General features: G+C 39.4%; 1 protein-coding gene across 1 annotated transcript in view; it reads right to left on the bottom strand.

Moving 5' to 3' along the window:
* The window catches only part of LOC126412934 (head-specific guanylate cyclase-like), a gene marked incomplete at its 5' end in the record, with an annotated part of 516,083 nt that overhangs the window by 90,451 nt on the left and 405,312 nt on the right, over window positions 1-20,320 (bottom strand). The window contains one exon of the mRNA XM_050082825.1: window positions 4,261-4,440. Within this exon, the coding sequence (XP_049938782.1) occupies window positions 4,261-4,440 (180 nt within the window). The remainder of the gene's footprint in view (window positions 1-4,260; window positions 4,441-20,320) is intronic.

A 20,320-nucleotide genomic window follows, 5' to 3' on the forward strand; every position in this document is an offset into this window, starting at 1 on the left:
AACATTACGTAACTAGGTCACAGAAAAGTGTTAAGCAAGCAAGTCGCAATGAAAAATGTAAATTCCCCAACGAGCCGATGATGTATGTCCAAGAGTACATGATTTCGTAAGAAGGCAGCCAGAATAGCCATTTGCAGAGTAATAGTTTTCTAAATTTATTTCAAGATTAGATTTCTTTTCGTTTGGTTTCGTTAAACATTTTATTAATATTTGCATGATGAAGTGACGTAAATGCATCTGTAAATATTGATTGGGGTAAGACGGTTTTAGAGCGAAAAAGAAATCGAAGGATTGTTTTGATTGGCTGGTCATTTTGAAGAACCAGTCAGAGTTAAGCATTTCCCGTGCAATGTAAGTAGTTATAGGCCCTGGTAGGAACGGCAGTGAGGGGAGTCGGTAGTCAGCTATCAGACGTGCAAGCCATGTTGAACGTTTCCGCCTTTATTATGTGTAAAATGAAGAAATAATTGGCTTCTTGCGTCCTCACTGTGTGGCCAGAATAGCAGTTGCACGTACGGACAGTTTCGTGAAGTTTGGAAGTTTTTGGATTGTTTTGTTGGAAGGCGAACCACGTGTGATCTTTCGGCATTAGTAAAAATTACGCGTTGCGTAGTTCATATTCGTTTATGGATTATTTGGCGAGCAGTTTCTGTTAAAGAAATCCTCTGAAAAGGACCGAATGTGAAACTTATATATAGTAGCATAGTATTGACTGTGAAATCGCGTATTCAGTCGGGTCGAACTTAAGTGCATTTCTGGCTGCTTTACGTGTGAAATGTATGGAATGACTGTGAACTGAGAACAGTGATCTTGTTAGTTACGAAAATTCGGGCTGAGAGCAAGTGTTTGTTTGTGAATCTAAAGAAAAAGAAAAACTCGTTGCAGAATTTTGTCATTTTTCTAAAGAGATGAATCAATCGCCCTCCACCCGAAATTTGTTACAATACAGGATAGCTTGTTAGCAGAGTTTACGCGGACATTGTATTGACGGTGTTTTTCTTCAACGCTGCATTTAACATCGTCTGGACAATATCTACGTATGAAGAGAAATGGGCTGGTGATTAGATTCCGTACTGAGCAAGGTGGAACTTTTATAGTGCACAGTACGACGAAAGTCAGTGAACACAAATTTACGCCACAATAATAACCCGCCCCGCCGCACCCTGTCGCCCTAGTGTCACAATTTCCTGATTATAATGCATTTGCCATGTATAGAAGAGAATGGGGTCCATGTCGGGAAGATTATTAACAGAAAAGTCAAAAAATAAAATTAGGAGATGGTAAGAAGATACATGGTGAATGTTGCCTGACAAATTTTGAAATAGGTAAATAAACAGAATTATTATGACTTGGCTGACAGAAGTAGTGCTGGGAATATAGGAAACATGAAAAAAGGTGAAAGCTAAAAGAAGCTGATACTCCTCAGCATTTCCTTTGCTTGCATGATCCTGACACTTGATGCAAGCACAGAAGAAGTGAAGCATATGACAAACATTCTTTTTTGCTGCAGTAACGAATGAAATTAAATTTATACTTAGACATCCTTCTAAACATATTTTGTTGAAGAGATGTCTTCATAGAAAATCATAACTGAATGCGTAAATTGTGCCATTTTCATCTGGTTACCAGCAACGGCATTTGTTCAAATTAAAACCGTCAAATTTGGAGTTTATGATGTAATTGTGTTCTTCAGTGATGGGGCAATAAGGAAACTGGCTGTTTTGGAAGCATTAGACATTAAATCTAGTGAAAATACTGCAGCAACCATGGTGCAAATGGATAAAGAATCAGAATAGCAGACATTGGTAATTTAAAATGCACAAAAAAGCAAGACAGAAAAGGAGAGGGCCAAGAGAAGAAATGAAGATCAGTATGGGTCACATGATGCTAAGTATGGTTCAGATAAATTAAGTCTTAGTAATTCTTGTAACTAACTATACTAAAACCGTAATATTAATCGTTATATTGATTTTTCTCAAAACATCATTTTAGGATTATCAGGAAATATTACTTACTGAATCAAACAGTTTAGAGATGAAACATTGGTCAGTTTGTATTCAGGATGGTAATAGGTTATTACAAGTAAATTAAGAACCCAAGATATACCTGTTTATGATTACTTATGTATAAAAGATAAAATTTTACTACTGAAATATAAAAAAAAAAAAATCTTGAAATGCATTAGAGGTATTTTCTATATTTTACTTGTAAATGCAGGCATTTATTTTATATACACTCAGTAAAAATGTTACTGTTCTAAAATTTATATTTCTTTTGAAAAGTGCATCTGTTCGAAAGGTGAAATAGCATTGAGAGAATAGTGATTAAAATTGCCTTCCGTTTCCCCTTAAATCTTATGAAATGGGCCGGACAAAGTCGGTCGAAACGTCGGCAGTTTGGTCTCTCTAATGGCATATAATGACACGGCTTAATTTCTGAAATTATTTTGTACTTTACTTTTGTCTTGTGTGCTTTCTAGACGGTAAGATGTAAACCAATTTTGTGCTGAGATCTTCAGGACAGTTAATTGCCCTGAAGCAGAAGTACCGCTTCGAAGTCGGTCGAAACATCGGCTACTTAGTTGCTTTAATGTTTTGTAATGACGCTACTTGATAGGCCAATTTATTTTATACTTTAGTTCGGCAGATTCACTTGACAGCAACAAATGGACCATTCTTGTGCTAAGGTCTTTGAAGTGACGGAATGCTACGCTGTGTCCCGTGCACACAGCGAACGCTCAGCTGGTAATTTCATTGTTTTTTGTTTTCTGGGGACGGCTACTTCGTACAGTGAGTGGAGTCGCAGCGCTCCACCTATCTGCAATGTGTCCTGGAAATTATTAGTCCATCCTGTTCGAATATTTTTTCTAACTATCCTTGTTGTTTCCAAAATTTAGTGAGTCATTTATCCGAATATTATATCGGTTGACTTGATAGTTACCTGTTCGTTTTGCGAAGTAATTTTAAGACATGACCGAAAACATATAGCATGATTTGCAAAATTTACCGACTGCCAAGATTATAATTCGATGAAGCTTGAACCATACACAGAAAAAACAGTTGCAGTATAGTCCGTTAAGGTAACTGAAACACATACGCAATTAGAAAAATGGAAATGACATTTTTATTCAAAGGCAATAATTACACTGAAGTCACCGTGATTCAGGACGGTCCCATTCACATTACAAAAGTGGGAAGTGCTTTTTAATATGTTGTGTGATCACCAAGGACGACAATGCATGCTTAACAACACGCTCCCATGCTGATAACAAGGTTGATAAGGAGCTCTGTGGTATGACGTTCGTCTTCTACCAGCGTGGTTGACAACTGCTTGCTTTTAACTACAATATAGCAGGTCAGCAACTGGAAGCAGTTAATTCCATAAATTATCTGGGAGTAGGCATTAGGAGTGATTAAAAATTGAATGATCATATAAAGATGATCGTCAGTAAAGCAGATGCCAGACTGAGATTCATTGGAAGAGTCCTAAGGAAATGCAAATGGAAGGAAGTAGGTTACAGTACACTTGTTCGGCCACTGCTTGAATATTGCTCACCAGTGTGGGATCCGTACCAGATAGGGTTGATAGAGGAGATAGAGAAAATCCAACGGAGAGTAGCGCGCTTCGTTACAGGATCATCTGGTAATCGCGAAACCGTTACGGAGATGACAGATAAACTCCCGTGGAAGACTCTGCAGGAGAGACGCTCAGTAGCTGGGTACGGGCTTTTGTTGAAGTTTCGAGAACATACCTTCACCGAGGAGTCAAGCAGTATATTGCTCCCTCATACGTATATCTCGCGAAGAGACCTTGAGGATAAAATCAGAGAGATTAGAGCCCACACAGAGGCATACCGACAATCTTTCTTTCCACGTACAATATGAGACTGGAATAGAAGGGAGAACCGAAAGAGGTATTCAAAGTACCCTCCGCCACACACCGCCAGGTGGCTTGCTGAGTACGGACGTAGATGTAGATGTAGATTGTTTTTGACATCAGTTCGGCACTGTGGCCAGTGTGACATCCTTCATGATATCAGTGAGGCAAGTTTGTTCGTGTGCAAGTTAAGCTGTACTGAAACAAATCTTCGATTTGCGTTGGAGTCTGCTTTCCTGTGCAAGCAGCAGCTACATATATGAGAAGCGACGTTTCAAAGGGACGAATGGGGAAAAACGTGACTGATCTCAGTGGCACGTGTCTTGGATACCTGGGCCTTCCCTCGCTTCTGGCTCTACAGCTCTCAATTAATGGGCGGCTTACCTGTGCGCGGGCCTGCTCCCCGACCAGTATGACGTCCCTGGTGGCGTCGTGCAGGGGGATGTCGGAGATGAAGAGGCCCTTGCCGGTGAGCCCGTCGAGGCCGTCCAGGTAGGGCGAGCCCACGAACAGCAGCGAGTCCGACTCTGGGCACAGCACCATCTGGCCCTTCAGCTCCAAGCCCTGGGAATACAACGGTAGAGCACTCACGTGAATACACTGTAAGGCGCCGTAGCGGTGGCTTTCTTTCTATCGTTTCTAAACTAATGATCCAAGGCTGACTGACCACATTTATAAATCATCATGTGGTACGGTGTTGGAAGGCTTTTGTCCGAAGAAGCAGCATTTTCATCTACAAAGACGTCAGAGAAGCCTTTGTCGATGGTGAGCAACCAACTGTTATACACAGTGTTTACAAATTAGTTATTCAGAAATAAACTTTAATCGTGAAAACGGTAAATACCTCACAGAAATCTTTGATACAACTTGAGTATAGTACACCTTCAAAATTTATATACAAATGTTAACGTGGCTACCGTCAGCAACACGACACATGTCCCACCAGTAATCAAGTTCCTACCAAATCCTATGAAGCACGTCTTAATACATGGTACATCTGCTTGTATAATCAGCTGTAGCAGATCGTCGAAGTTTCCCGGAAGCGGAGAAACAAACACTCTGTCTTTAATATAACTCCATACACAGAAGTCCATTGGAATTAAATCACGCGGAGTGTGGTGGCCTGGAATGTCTTGCACAATGTCCAGTACAAGTCAGCATATTCGTACGGAGATGGTGAAAATCTCACGATTATAATATAGTGGTGAGCCAACTTGCTGGAAAATTAATTCAGAGTCCATATCCTGTTCTAATTGAGGCATTACATAATGGTCAGTCATGTCGAGGTACGATATGCTAGTTATAGTTGACACTGAAACAAAGGAAAGACCGAAATCTTGTTACAGCTTACAGTCGAAGAAACATTTACATTAGACGAGTCCCCTACATGTCCGATTGCATGATTCGGTATCTGCTTACCCAACATCCGAACATTATGACGATTCATTCTGCTGCAGGTATGGACGGTGCCTTCGTCGCTGAACGTTATTCTATGAAGAAAGTCAACTTCGGTCTGCGTGTTGTTAAACATGACTACACAACAAGCAGCTCTTTTTTCTTTGTCACTAGCTCGTAAGTCTTACCACAGATCCAGTTTGTGTGGTTTGAATCACTGGCGTTTCCATAATACCTTCCACACCGTAACACTAGGTATACTCAATTCTAAGATGGCACATCCTGTTGATTTATCCGGATTAAGACTGTAAGACTGCCGAATGTATTCAATTGGTGCATAATAAGCTGCTGGTCGACCCTTTCCCGATGTCCTATGTGATAGACTGCCACATTCGGTGAAACGATTGTACCAATTATTAACAGTTGTCTTTGAGTGTTGCCTTTAGATACTTAGTCCTGAACTGTCTCTAAACTGTAGTAGCGGATTTGGATTGATGAATAATTAGTGGTTACTTTTGTATAAATAATTCATAAACGTCCTGCATATTTCAGGTTGCCATCTGTTTTCTATGGACATGAGACTATTGCTCATATCTCCGAGATGTATGCATTGTTTCAATTAAAGTTACCGTCTGTAAGACACAGTTCCGTCAGTATCACAATTTTGTTTGTAATGTTTCATCAATAGTGCCAAGTTGCTGTCAGTGCTCCAATATGGATTTTCCCATATAATGTTCTCTGTCCATTTCTTTACGAATTATTTGTGGTTTTCGGCCCCATGACGCATTACTCTACATTATTGGCATTTTGTGTAATAAACGTTTATTAAGAATATTCTGGCGTACTTTCCACTCGTTTTCCATGCTCCCAGTCCACCTCTACTTGTGTATGAGATAAGTTTTCGTTTTGCATTTCACTGTTTCTTGCTTGTAACTCACCTCAGTAACAATGGAAGCTAGTAAGTACCCCAGATTATCAAAATGGTTTAAATGACTCTGAGCACTATGGACTTAAAATCGGAGGTCATCAGTACCCTAGAACTAAGAACTACTTAAAGCTAACCAACCTAAGGACATCACGCACATCCATGCCCGAGGCAGGATTCGGACCTGCGATTCCAGACTGAACCAGATGATCAGAAGTAACTTTTATACCACATACGATGTGTCTTACAAAGTATAGATAAATTTTGTTGTTTTAAAGAATTTTATCTGTTCGCCCACGTTAATGTTATCTCCTTGAAGTTGGTCCTCATTATATATTATACGCTTATCCCAACGCTTTGTCCAATTGCTGAAAAGTGCTAGAACTCGAGCTTCGAGATAATTTTTAGCTCTCGCAGTCTAGCATTTTTAAACTCTAACATACTTGTAAAACGACAGCCCCTTGTGGCTTTCTTTACTACTGCTAAAATAAAATGTTACATGGGGTTATGCCCAGCGAATATGGAAACTGGACCATAATTGCAGTATTGTGGTGCAAAAACCCAAACATGTTTAGTAATACTATCGGGGAGTATTTCGAACTGCTGCACACAAACGGCATTGGACTTGTGTAAGTAGCCCCTCACCAATAGTTCGACTTTGGGGAAGTAATCATGGTTTATTATGCGGTTAAAATCGGAGAAACAGTGACCATAACCTCTAGCGTCGACCTTCATTGGTATGGAGATCCAGAATGCTTCCACAGAAACGACTGAGTGTTTGTTTTGACGTCATACCCGTAAAACTACGTAACGTATTCTGTTACGACATGTTTCAACAGTTCTTCATAATTGTTGAGTTCTTGTAATGGCTTCTGAGTAACTTCCTTTCACCTGTGTTACGTTCGAAATGGCTATTATTTTGGAGCAAACTGTGGTGTCACACGTTTCAAACCGAAGCAACTCGAATTCATTAGCCAACTGGCAAACCAAAGTGGTCAGCGAAGTCTCTGGTCCTTATTCTTTGATAGCTCATGATCATTTCTTACACTTTTTCCACGATTTCATGATAATGCGTAGGAGCCTCTACAGCACTCGTTACTTTTAACGCCTTGCAGATCTCCTTTTAAACGCTTTCACCACTCGCAAACCCTTCATTTACTCACAGTAGACTAAACGAAACAGTAATTTCTAAAATTGTAGTGCATTTCATTCCGTTCTTATAGCAAAAAGTAATCGCAACGGTAGCAGTAAAACGTATGAGACCTATCTGACGATTGGCAACGTACTAAATATCCGATATAGCTAACACACTACTCATACTTTACAGGATCAACGAAAAAAATGTCGCGAAACGGAGCAATAAAATATTCAAATTTACAAAATTGTCCTTACTCTTTGAAAACACATAGTAAATAAATCTTCTCCAGTTCAAGATTACTCCTGATGATAGGCTATAGACACATTACATACATTGCTCTATACGAAGTAAAGACCGTAATCTGCGAATCTACCTATTTTCAGTTGTAAATATTTGTATTGGAATAGTCGTTCTAACAGGTAAATCGTTTCCGTTTACAAACCCGTGTTCGCCCGGTTGCCACATTGGCTGACTACAGCAATAGCCTGTACGTGCGAGCGTGCTGTGCTTGGTAATCGGGCGTAATACGTTGATTGGCTTAACACTGGTCGGTTGCTCGCGCCGCAGGCATGCGCCTGTTGGCACGCAGAACGTGCCGAACCTGTGGTTACCTCAAACATCAACCATTTGGTCACTGAACAGAAGATCAAATGGCTCATCGTTTCATCGTACTACTGCTGGTTTTTAACAAATTTCAACAAGCAGCAACCGGAAGGATTGTTTCTTCAGTAGATCTCCGTAACTAATCATTCGTTACCACATCATGTATGAACGCTATCTGAGGACTGAGTAACGCCATCTGTACGTTATACTTATAAGCGGTGTAAATCATTTTAAGCGAGATGTAGTTACGTAGTCTCACCAGGGGTAAGATAGATACTGCCTACAGGAAAATTAAAGAGACGTTTGGAGAAAAGAGAAGCACTTGTATGAATATCAAGAGCTCAGATGGAAACCCAGTTCTAAGCAAAGAAGGGAAAGCAGAAAGGTGGAAGGAGTATATAGAGGGTCTATACAAGGGCGATGAACTTGAGGACAATATTATGGAAATGGAAGAGGATGTAGACGAAGATGAAATGGGAGATATACTGCGTGATGTGTTTGACAGAGCACTGAAAGACCTGAGTAGAAACATGGCCCCGGGAGTAGACAACATTCCATTAGAACTACTGACAGCATTGGGAGAGCCAGTCCTGACAAAACTCTACCATCTGGTGAGCAAGATATATGAGACAGGAGAATTACCCACAGACTTCAAGAAGAATATAATAATTCCAATCCCAAAGAAAGCAGGTGTTGACAGATGTGAAAATTACCGAACTATCAGTTTAATAAGTCACGGCTGCAAAATACTAACGCGAATTCTTTACAGACGAATGGAAAAACCAGTAGAAGCCGACCTCGGGGAAGATTAGTTGGGTTTCCGTAGAAATACTGGAACACGTGAGGCAATACTGTCCCTACGACTTATCTTACAAGTTACATTAAGGAAAGGCAAACCTACGTTTCTAGCATTTGTAGACTAAGAGAAAGCTTTTGACAATGTTGACTGGAATACTCTCTTTCAAATTCTGAAGGTGTCAGGGGTAAAATACAGGGAGCGAATGCCTATTTATAATTTGTACAGAAATCAGATGGCAATTATAAGAGTCGAGTGATACGAAAGGGAAGCAGTGGTTGGGAATGGAGTGACACAGGATTGTAGCCTCTCCCTGATCTTATTCAATCTGTATATTGAACAAGCAGTGAAAGAAACAAAATAAAAATTTGATGTAGGTATTAAAATCCATGGAGAAGAAATAAAAATTTCGAGGTTTGGTGATGACATTGTAATTCTATGCTGAAGATTAGATGGGTAGATCACATAACTAATGAGGAAGTATTGAATAGGATTGGGGAGAAGAGAAGTTTGTGGCACAACTTGACCAGAAGAAGGGATCGGTTGGTAGGACATGTTCTGAGGCATCAAGGGATCACCAATTTAGTATTGGAGGGCAGCGTGGAGGGTAAAAATCGTAGAGGGAGACCAAGAGATGAATACACTAAGCAGATTCAGAAGGATGTAGGTTGCAGTAGGTACTGGGAGATGAAAAAGCTTGCACAGGATAGAGTAGCATGGAGAGCTGCATCAAACCAGTCTCAGGACTGAAGACCACAACAACAAACAACAACAACATTGTAATTCTGTCAGAGACAACCAAAGGACTTGGAAGAGCAGTTGAACGGAATGGATAGTGTCTTGAAAGGAGGATATGAGATGAACATCAACAAAAGCAAAACGAGGATAATGGAATGTAGTCGAATTAAGTCGGATGATGCTGAGGGAAGTAGATTAGGAAATGAGACACTTAAAGTATTTGGGGAGCAAAATAACTGATGATGGTCGAAGTAGAGAGGATATAAAATGTAGACTGGCAATGGCAAGGAAAGCGTTTCTGAAGAAGAGAAATTTGTTAACATCGAGTATAGATTTGAGTGTATGTAGTCGTTTCTGAAAGTATTTGTATATAGTGTAGCCATGTATGGAAGTGAAACATGGACGATAAATAGTTTGGACAAGAAGAGAATAGTGGCTTTTGAAATGTGGTGCTACAGAAGAATGCTGAAGATTAGGTGGGTAGATCACATAACTAATGAGGAGGTGTTGAATAGGATTGGGGAGAAGAGATATTTGTGGCACAACTTTACTGGAAGAAGGGATCGGTTGGTGGGACATGTTCTGAGGCATCAAGGGATCGCCAATTTAGTATTGGAGGGCAGCGTGGAGGGTAAAAATCGTTGAGGGAGACCAAGAGATGAATACACTAAGCAGATTCAGAAGGATGTAGGTTGCAGTAGTTACTGGGAGATGAAGAAGCTTGCACAGTATAGAACAGCATGGAGAGCTGCATCAAACCAGTCTCAGGACTGAAGACCACAACAACAACAATGTAGTTACATTACGTAATTGAGGGGATATGTTAATGTCATAATAATGTAATGGTCGTTATCAGCATGTTCTGTAAATCTCGTAGGAAATGATAGTATACTTTTACGTACAATGTACTATTTACAGCATGCTGTTTTGTTTAACTCTCATATTTCGTGCAACTAATCCATAATGGACTCAGGTGTAATCCGTGACTGCTACTTTTTTAGGGTGCATAATAATACTTGCTGCCAGTCAATATAGAAGGTGATTGTATTTAATACACTAACGGTTTCGGGCTTGTGCCCATCTTCAGATGGTTTGCATCTGGCTGCATGTTACCACACTCAGTGTTGGAGAGTACTGTTTAAATCTAAAACAATGGTGTGATGATGAATATGATGACAAACATGAAACACATGGAGGTGGCTAAGCAACATGTATTGCAAAATATTATAGTGCTTACATAAAGCCGGTCTATCCATATCGTTTAGAAAGTACATTTGTTACATTTACGTAAAAAAAAAAAAATTCTTTTTGAACATGTTAACTGTGTATTAGTCACCATTTATTATGGTGTTTCTATATTACGTCTTTGATACACTATTGCACTTTCGATGTTGGTAACATCAGACACACTTGCACTCACAACATCCAACATGTTCAAATAGAGACATAGGGGCTATGGTCAAAGAGCTTAAGTTAAAGAAGTACGAATATTTTATACATATAAGTGCATAACTAATATTACAAATTATGAAAATGAAATACTTACGTGATTGTATTATTCTGAAACCAATCGGTTATTCATAATGTCTAGAATGGCTGCTGGTCTTATAAAAGGTTAAATTGTTTTATCCAGAGATTTATACGTGTGAGGGGGACTTACGTTACAGCCTTTGATTTTTAAATATTCTGTGAAATTTAAAGCAAGTTTGGTAACATTGAGAGTGTAATGAGAATTTCTCTGTCAACTCCTGAGGAGAAAGTGGATGAGTTTCTTTAAGGAAGAGGGCTTGCATAACGTGATTACAAGAAACAGGAGTCTATACAGAACAATTAGGGGATCCAATATTAAAATCATTATTCAAAATAGCTTTGGAAGACTTAAGGTCTAATAACGCAGAAAGAGTAGAAAACATCCCATCAGAATTTCTAAAATCATTTGAAGCAGTGGCAACAATACAACTATTCACAATTGTATGTAGAATTTGACAGGCCACCAATGTGCCATGTGACTTCCGGGAAAAGTTATCCACAAAATTCCTAAGATTGCATGAGCCAAAAATTGCAAGACTTATCGCAAAGTTCATGCATCCAAGTTGCTAGCAAGAATAATATACAGAAGAATGTATAAGAAAAGTGAGGATGTGTTAGGTGATGATCAGTTTAGTTCTAAACAAGGCAAGACACCAAAGAGGCAGTTATAATGTTGCAGTTGATGATGGAAGCAAGACTGAAAAATATAACTCACACATTCGTAGGATTTATCGACATGGGAAAAGCGTTCGACAATGTAAAATGGTGCTAGATGTTCGAAATTCTTAGAAAATAAGTGTAAGCTATAGGGAACGACGAGTAAAACACGAAATGTACAAGAGCCAAGTGGAAGACGAAGAACAAAGGGCTGGATTAAAAAGGGTGCAAAACAAAGATGTAGTCTGTCGCCTGTACTGTTGAATCTGTATATCGAAGAAGCAATGATGGGAATAAATGAAATATTCAAGAGTGGAATTAAAATTTAAGGTGAAAGGATTTCAGTGATAAAGTGCGCTGATGACATTCTATCCTTAGTGAATATGAAGAAGAATTACAGTATCTGCTGAATGGAATGAGCCGTCTAAAGAGCACTGAACATGGATTGAGAGTAAATCGAAGAAAGGCGAAAACCATGAGAAGTAACAGAAATGAGAACAGTGAGAAAGGTAACATTGGACGTTCGGTCTCGATGTGGGTTAAGAAATGTTGCTACTTAGGTAACAAAATAACCCATGACTTAGGATCAAGGACAATATCTAAACCAGACTAGCACTAAAAGAGTGCCTTCTTGGCCAAGAAAATTTCACTAAAATCAAACACAGGCCTTAAACTGAGGAAGATATTTCTGAGAATGAGTGTTGCAAGCACAACGTTCTATGATAGTGAAACACTGACTGTGGGAAAAACTATAACAAGAGAGAATCGAAGCATTTAATGTGAGGTGCTACAAACAATATTTGAAAATTAAGTGGACTGATAAAACAAGGAATCAGGAGGTTCCACACAGAATCGGAGAGGAAGAGGAACAATGGAAAACTCTGAGAAGAAGAAGGGACGGAATGGTAGGATATCTGTTAAGACATCAGTGAATAACTTCAATGGTACTAGAGACAGATGTAGATGATAAAAACTGTAGAGGAAGAAAGATATCGAAATACAGGCAACATATAACGGAGGACGTATTTTGCAAGTGCTTCTCTGAGATGAAGAGGTAGGCATAGGAAGGAATTCGTTGTGTCGCCACATCAAACTATTCAGAAGATTGATGACTAAAGAAAAAGTAAATGTATTTCGTTAAAGTTGTGTTGAAATGATTTGTTTCAAGGTCTACTTGTTTGAGAATCAGATGTGGTGGGTTTGGAGCTATGGACAAGATTTTGAGCTCCTAAAGAAGATTCATTTTCATATCTTTGCTGATAGTTCGTAGTATCTGTAGGTTGTCTTTAATGGCTGTGGCTGAGTGGCCATGTGCTTTCAGATTTCTAGCAAAAATGGACTTATCCAAATTATTTAGGCGGAAATATAACGCAACTGAAGGAGCATGACCACATAGCCACAGCCGTTAAAGACAACCTACAACTGCTATCCCCTGGCAGCAAAGGAGAAAAACTGAACCTTCTTGAATAACTCAAAATGTACATCTATAGGCCCAAATTATCACCCCTAATTCTCAATGAACAACGAGACCTAGCAAGCAAATGATTCACACACATCTTTAATGAAATATTTATAAATCTCACGTCCCCCTCGCACTTAGCACTGTCTGGAAAAAAAATCATGTCTAGTTAACCTTACATAATTTAACAGTAACGATTCTAGAAAATATAAATAACAGTGTGTTTCCAAAACATGCACTTCTGTAACAATTTTATTTTCGTCATTAGTAGTATCTGTTTTGTACGTGTATGTGTAACGTTTCTGTACTTCTTTGACTTAAGCTCTTTGAAATAACGTTTGTTTTTCATATGTAAACACGTTGTGTGTTGTGAGTGCATGTCTATTTGAAGTTACCAACATCTTAGGTGCCACTAGTTTGTCAAAGACATAACATGGAAGCACCAGTTATTAGCATGGTAACTAATACAGTGTTAATATCTAAGGAAGGAAATATTTTTGTACAAAAATGTGACAAATTTACTGTGAAAATGATATGCATGGACCAGATTTATGTATGTACTATAATATTTTGCAACATATGACACTTAACAACTTCGAAATGTTTGATATGTCTATCTATTCATCATAATGTCATTTATTTTCGATTTAAACAGTGACCTCCAACACTAGCCATGGAAACTTGTACCTGAATGAAAGCCACCCGAAGATGAGTACATGACCGAAACCATTCGTATCACCTGCTGTTGACCAATACTTTTGTTCACGTTACATCTTCTCTGTATAGTGTGCCTCATGAATTCAGATATCCTACACTTGAGAGCTACAAAATATGCATGGTGGGTTATATTTATAATATTTTATAGCGTCAGATAATTAACAGCTTCAGTTGTAAGTAGTTAAGTTCGATGAAGCAGTTAATTATCTGATTCTACCAAGTAGCTCAGTTTCTGATGTCCGAAGCGAATCTTATGAATAATATTTTGGCCATCAGTAAAAGTAGCACCGACAACAGACAGCATTTGTCACAACTATGTACATGACATAGATATAAATGAATTCTCTTTCAATATTTAATTTTTATTCCATTTCACAATTATCTTGACAAATTAAGGTCATAGGCCCCATGCACAAAGCACTAAAAATTAACCATATCAAGTTTGTTCAAGACACTCGAAATCTCCTCAGACTTCAAAAGTAATGTACTAAGTATGCAGATGAAGCACTGTAATAAGTCATAATTGCAATGTGCTAACATGAATTACATTTATAGTGAAGGGAAGATTGGCAGAAGCCAGTCTAGAGAGAGAGCAATGTAGGCTCTGAAGAAAGGTAGTAATACTCGAAACAATACCAACCATACGTTTTATCTGACATGACAGTTTCAGCATTTGCTGAACTATACAGGCTTTTAGTAATGTATAATAGGACACTTTTTGAAATTTTGATCTTGTTAGGCATAGAATATACGAATCTGAGGTCCAACTTCCATTTGTGCAGCAAAATACTGCGTTAGTTAAAATAATGAGGGGTTCCAATCGAGAAGAGTGAGAAACGGGTTTGTAGCATTTCCCTTACTTTATTCATTGTGTGCATATCACAAGAGGTAATGGAACCAAGTCAGCTTAGAAAAAGGATTAAAAATTTAGCTATACGAAATAAAAAGATCTATCAAGTGATTGCATTTTATCATATTTCTTTGACAGACGCCTAACTACATAAAAGACTAGCTGAATTGATGGTATAGTGTTGTTCGAATAGGTTGTAACATGCGCATCAATAAGGAATCGGCAGTCGGTTGCGGACAAAATAAGTCAAGTGATGTTCGTGAATTTAGATTAGGAAATAAAATGTAAACTGATTGACGAATGGTGTATATTAACGTCAAATATAAATTCAAATCTGAAATATTCTTTTCCTAAGGTTTTGCCTGGAATTTACCCTTATAATGACGAAACATGGCGGTACACTGGACAAACAGAGAGAGGAAAGAAGTTTCTGAAATGTTTTGTTACGGAAGAATGTTGAAGGTTAGATTAATAGACCTGATAGTTAACGAAATGTTAGTGAACCGCATCGGAGAGAAAATAGTATGCGACAATGGGACTAAAACATGTGAGAGGTTACTACTTGACTAGAAGAAGGCATAGGTTTACTAGGCACCCCCTGGGGCATCAAGAAATAGTTAATTTGATAACTGATGAATGAGTTTTGGGAAAAACTTTTAGAGAGAAACCAAAGTTTGACGACAGTAGTCAGGCTCATATGGATATTGAGATTTCCACGGGATAGAGAGCAACACTTTAAACGATAATAGTGAAGGAGATGATATCTATATCAATAATTTGAACAAAATTAATAAAATATATACAGTATACGAAGTAAGTTCACTTCACAAGTTTTACTAAAGACAAGGGAAAGAGAAGGTTTTTACCGTTGTATTTTGGTAACAATTACCCTGGTAATTGCCTAGAAAACTCAAACTAGGGTGCCTTGAGTATGTTCGTAATCTTGTATTTTGGCATGAATATTTTTTCATACTTTCCGACGTATTTTAGCGACTTACAATTCTTGTAACACAAAACAGAAAATATAGAGTTCTTGCTTATTACTCTACTGCTTTCAGTTAATTACGAGTACACCTAGTGGAAACAGCTCCACTTATCCCTCATGCCTGTAGACAACGTTCTCTCAAAGACAGGTGTATTCAGATTGGGGAAACGCCCTTGTCGAAAGGTGGCTATTTACGTTAAGTGCAACAAATTTCAGATCTTCTGTGGAAGTAATGGAGGCAATACTGGATGGGGCTGAATGTTTTTGTGAATAGAATTATGTGTAGAAATTGAAAACAATGCTTTTAATTTCAGTAAAAATTGAGTATATTTGCAGTAAAAGAATTGACCTACTCCATATTGCTTCAGCTGCTGTGTTATGCATTCCTTACATGACTCAGTACAAATAACGATTGTATCATATGAAATCAACATAGCTTTGGAATTATCGATTACGTTTGGAGACAAGTCATTAATGATAGGAGTAGAAGAAGCAGCGCTAGCGTAGCGGACTTGCCTGACTATCTTTTATGAATTACATTGCATGTGGCTTGTTCACTGGCGATTTTTACGTAGACCGTATGAAATGATCAGTGAGTTAAATCTCATTGCTCCACCTAAGATAAGATTCTAGGTGGTTATATACTTTCAATGACAGTAAGAAAAGTTACTTACTAATATCTCGATTCCTTATACAACCAACGCATTTTGTACAATAAAAACACTACCTGGGCTTATTTGTGAAGACATAAATAAATAATTTTGTTGGGTAACTGAAGTACCACCACCCTGCGCCTTATGGGTGGAGGATAGAGTCTGAATAGCAATGCACGATAGTTTCCAGACGGGTGACTTTAGTTTAAGAAAAGTGTGTATTGCGTATTCTATGGAGAAGTCGAGAACTGAGTGAAATTTTGTCATAGCAAACGTGATTGAGAGTAAATGTGGCGGTCATTATTGTGTCTTATTCATCAATGAGCAGTTAACGTGGAAAGACAGACTGTATTGTACTTACGAGCGTCGTATTAACCAGCGTTATCTTGTACTGCCAGATGATGTATTTATTGTCGTGGAATGGTGATAATTGTCTGATTTGTGATATCTTATACATCACTTAACTGTTTAAACTAAACCTAAGCATTTGTTATAAAATTTCTGTGGGATATTTTCAGTATCAGTGCAATGTGAGAATATATATGTGGTCCTTAAATCACGGTTATTGTATCTACTAGCGGGCGAGTTAAAGATTCTGCTCTTGTTTGTGATTAACGTCACAGCTGCAGACATTTTGTCAATATTGGCGGACAATTTTCACTCCTTCCTAAGACCGAAGTTACGACGTTATTAGTTCTCAGGTTCTTTCGCTGCGGTGCAGTCGGTGAAATGATGTTGGACTGTTAAGAACCTGACTGTCGGTATAGTCAAGGTGTGCCCGTTAAGCAAGGCAGCAGCGTCTCACTACAAAGTACCAGAGCTGAACAGATTTTCCACGAACACGTTCAGTCCGATATCACTGAAGACAGGTGTTCGAAGACACCTATTACAAGAATAATGAAGTAGCAGACGCTTTCACGTGCAGACGAAGGAGGGTGTTTCGTACCCTCGTAAATCACAATCAGCTGAAGTGGCCAAGCCGGCAGCACTTCATCTTTACCGCAACGACTAACAAGATTGGAAGTAATGTTAGATCCGGTGTTCCAGTCCATCCCGAAAATTCCAGAAAACACACATCCCATGAAGAACGACGTTGAAATTAGAGAGTCAGGTGTCCGGATGTGTTCTTGGAGGGTTAACAATGCGCACAGACACCGATCACTACAATTAACGCAAGTGTAAGATAAAAAAGAGAGAGAGCTAGAGAAGAGTGTGGTGGTAGAACACTGCCAAGGGAATGGTCACAGAACACTACTTCTGGAGTATGGGATTTTTGCCTAGGCGACTACGGCGCAGTTACTTCGAAATCAGGAACCCACGCCGAGTAGGGCACGGTAGCGTGCTTCTACGTCTATATCTATACTCTGCAAACCAGCTTACAGTGAATCGCGAAGGATTCATTGTGTATGAATGTCATTTCCCCCTTATCATTTTCCAGTCGTGACTGTTTCGCGGAAAGACGGCTTACTCCTAAGCCTCCGTGTTGCCTCGAACCTCTCTAATACCATCTTCATGATAACTTCGCGAGATATGTGTTGGAGGAAGCAGTATATTGGTTGACTCTTCTAGGCGCTTCGGAGATTTAGCTGTAGACCATACCGTGATGCAGAACACCTCTCTTTCAGCGTCTGCCGCTGGAGGTGACAGCAACTCCGTGATTCTTTCGAGCTTACTAAAGTAATCTTTAACGCAACATGCTGCTCTTCTATGAATCTTCTCTGTTTTTCTATCAATCCTATTTGATGTGGTTCCCATACTGACGACCAGTAATGAAGTATTGGCCGAACGAATATTTTGAAAGCTACTTCCTTTGTTGATGGACTATATCTCCCGAGGATTCTTCCAATGAGTCTCAGGCTGTGATCTGCGTCACCTGTGATTCATTTTATGTGGCCGTTCCATTTCAGATCTCTTCGTACACATACTCAAAGATATTTGATGGAAGTAACTGCTTCTATGCACTGTCCTGCTGTCCTATAATCATGCAATAAACGGCCTTTCTGTCTATTAAAATTTGTGAATGTTGAGGGTCACTATCCACTCCCTGCAGCAACCCTCGATTCTCTCTAGGTCTTCCTGCATTTCGCTACAGTTTAATAGCGCTGAGATTCTGTGCACTTTAAAGCCCTATTCACGAAAATCTTAGTGAAACTTCCGACATTACCTGCTAGGTCATTTATACTAGGGTTGGAACATAAATAGTGGCAAGTTTTTATTCACAACCGATAAAAATGTGTTACATCTTTGCACCTGTTACTGCCCTTCAAAGTAGTTACCAGCGTCGTGCAGAACCCGTTGCCAGCGATGTGGAAGGCGTAGTATATCGTTATCAGAGCCTGTTCTGTTAATGGTGAGAATGGAGCTGTCCACTGCCTGTCGAATCTCTGGAACAGCTCTGAAGCGAATGCCACGAAGTGGCTCCTTCATCTTCGGAATCAAATGTAAATCATTACGTCCTTCGTGCGACGATTTAAAGGAGGAACTACAGTACAAGCTTCATCTGTGAAACTGTTTTGGAAAAGACATGTAATACTTAAGCCTTATCTACGTCATCCTCCGATTCAATGCCATTAAGGCTTTGTGCAGCGGACGGAAGAAGTGGAAAGTGCTTGACATTTACTGGTCAGTGCAGGCGGTAGATTCGAACATGACAGTTAAACTTTCGACACAAGGTAGAGCAAGGCTGACGGAGCGCGCCAGTAGCACTGATTAGCGTCACTAAACAACAAAAAATGCAGTTTTTATTAAAACTTTTATTGCCCTTATTTATTTTATTATTATGTCAAGTGTTAGGAGGAGCCCGGATTCAATTCTCGGCCAGGTCGATTATATTCTCCGAATGGGAACTGTGTGTTGCGTTGTCCTCACTTTCGTATCGTCATAATTTTCACTCCATCTGAGATGGCTGTATGGGGAACCTACCAAAGGGCAATAATATCGGTGCTGAAGTGTTCACCATTTTGACCATTGATCTTTGTAGTTACAACTTTCCACGAGACTTCATGTCAAGTTTAATTCTGATAGTCTGACGACAGGGGACATCAGTAACGCTCAGTGAAGTTTTTATAACACGGGGCTTTTGATATTTGCTGGACCACAGTGCGTTCTCAGTTTTGATTGTTTTGCTGAAAGTCTCCTTTGCTACCGTCATCGCACCCGTGACGAACCGACGTTGTGGTTGGCTGCTTAATTCGTCTTCCAGTGTATCATATTGGCCCACCTCTGGATAGTTTTGACAATACTGCCTCACTTATATAAAGTAGGTACTTAGAGTATCTGGCAGTCGGAAGTTTTGATTCCAGCTGTGGCAGCAGTCGAAAGATATACAATTTTATCCCAATTCGTCTTGAAAACTGAGAACACTTTACAATGTTACTCCAATGCGCCATATAGTTTCTTGGTTCTGGCAGACAGACTGTCACAACAGGCACGTTTCTTTGCCTATTCTGTTACCAAGAAATTCGTTCCTAAGGACTGGGCTCTACAGATGTTGAAAACTTTCAGACATGGAGACCCTTCCCGTAGAATTTCAACACCCAAAATAGTGTTTCGTAGGACTGGATACTGAAATCGCCACAATGGAAATGAGTGTTTTGCCTCATTGGCTAGGAGGTCTCTTACAGGGCATGTACGGCCGCCTTGGTGCAGGTCTTATTATATTCGACGCCTCATTGGGCGACCTGCACCCGGGATGGGGATGAAATGATGATGAAGACAACACTCAGTCGTTGAGCGGAGAAAATCCCCTACCCCCTCGGGAATCGAACCCTGGCCCCTTACGGCGGCAGTCCATGACACTGACCATTCAGCTATCGGACGCCACACTAAGCAGGCGTTGCAAACATAATTATGAGCAGCTGTGGACGAGTTAGAGACAGGGAAAGAAAAACTAAGATCCTTAAGCTACCTTGCGCTGCTCAACATCCGGAAATATAGGTGGATTCGGATTCGTACAGAAACGTGGCATCCAGTTTATTTCGTTCCCGTCAACAAAAATA

The sequence above is a fragment of the Schistocerca serialis genome, chromosome 7 (genome assembly GCF_023864345.2).
Source record: "Schistocerca serialis cubense isolate TAMUIC-IGC-003099 chromosome 7, iqSchSeri2.2, whole genome shotgun sequence".
Lineage (NCBI taxonomy): Eukaryota > Metazoa > Arthropoda > Insecta > Orthoptera > Acrididae > Schistocerca > Schistocerca serialis.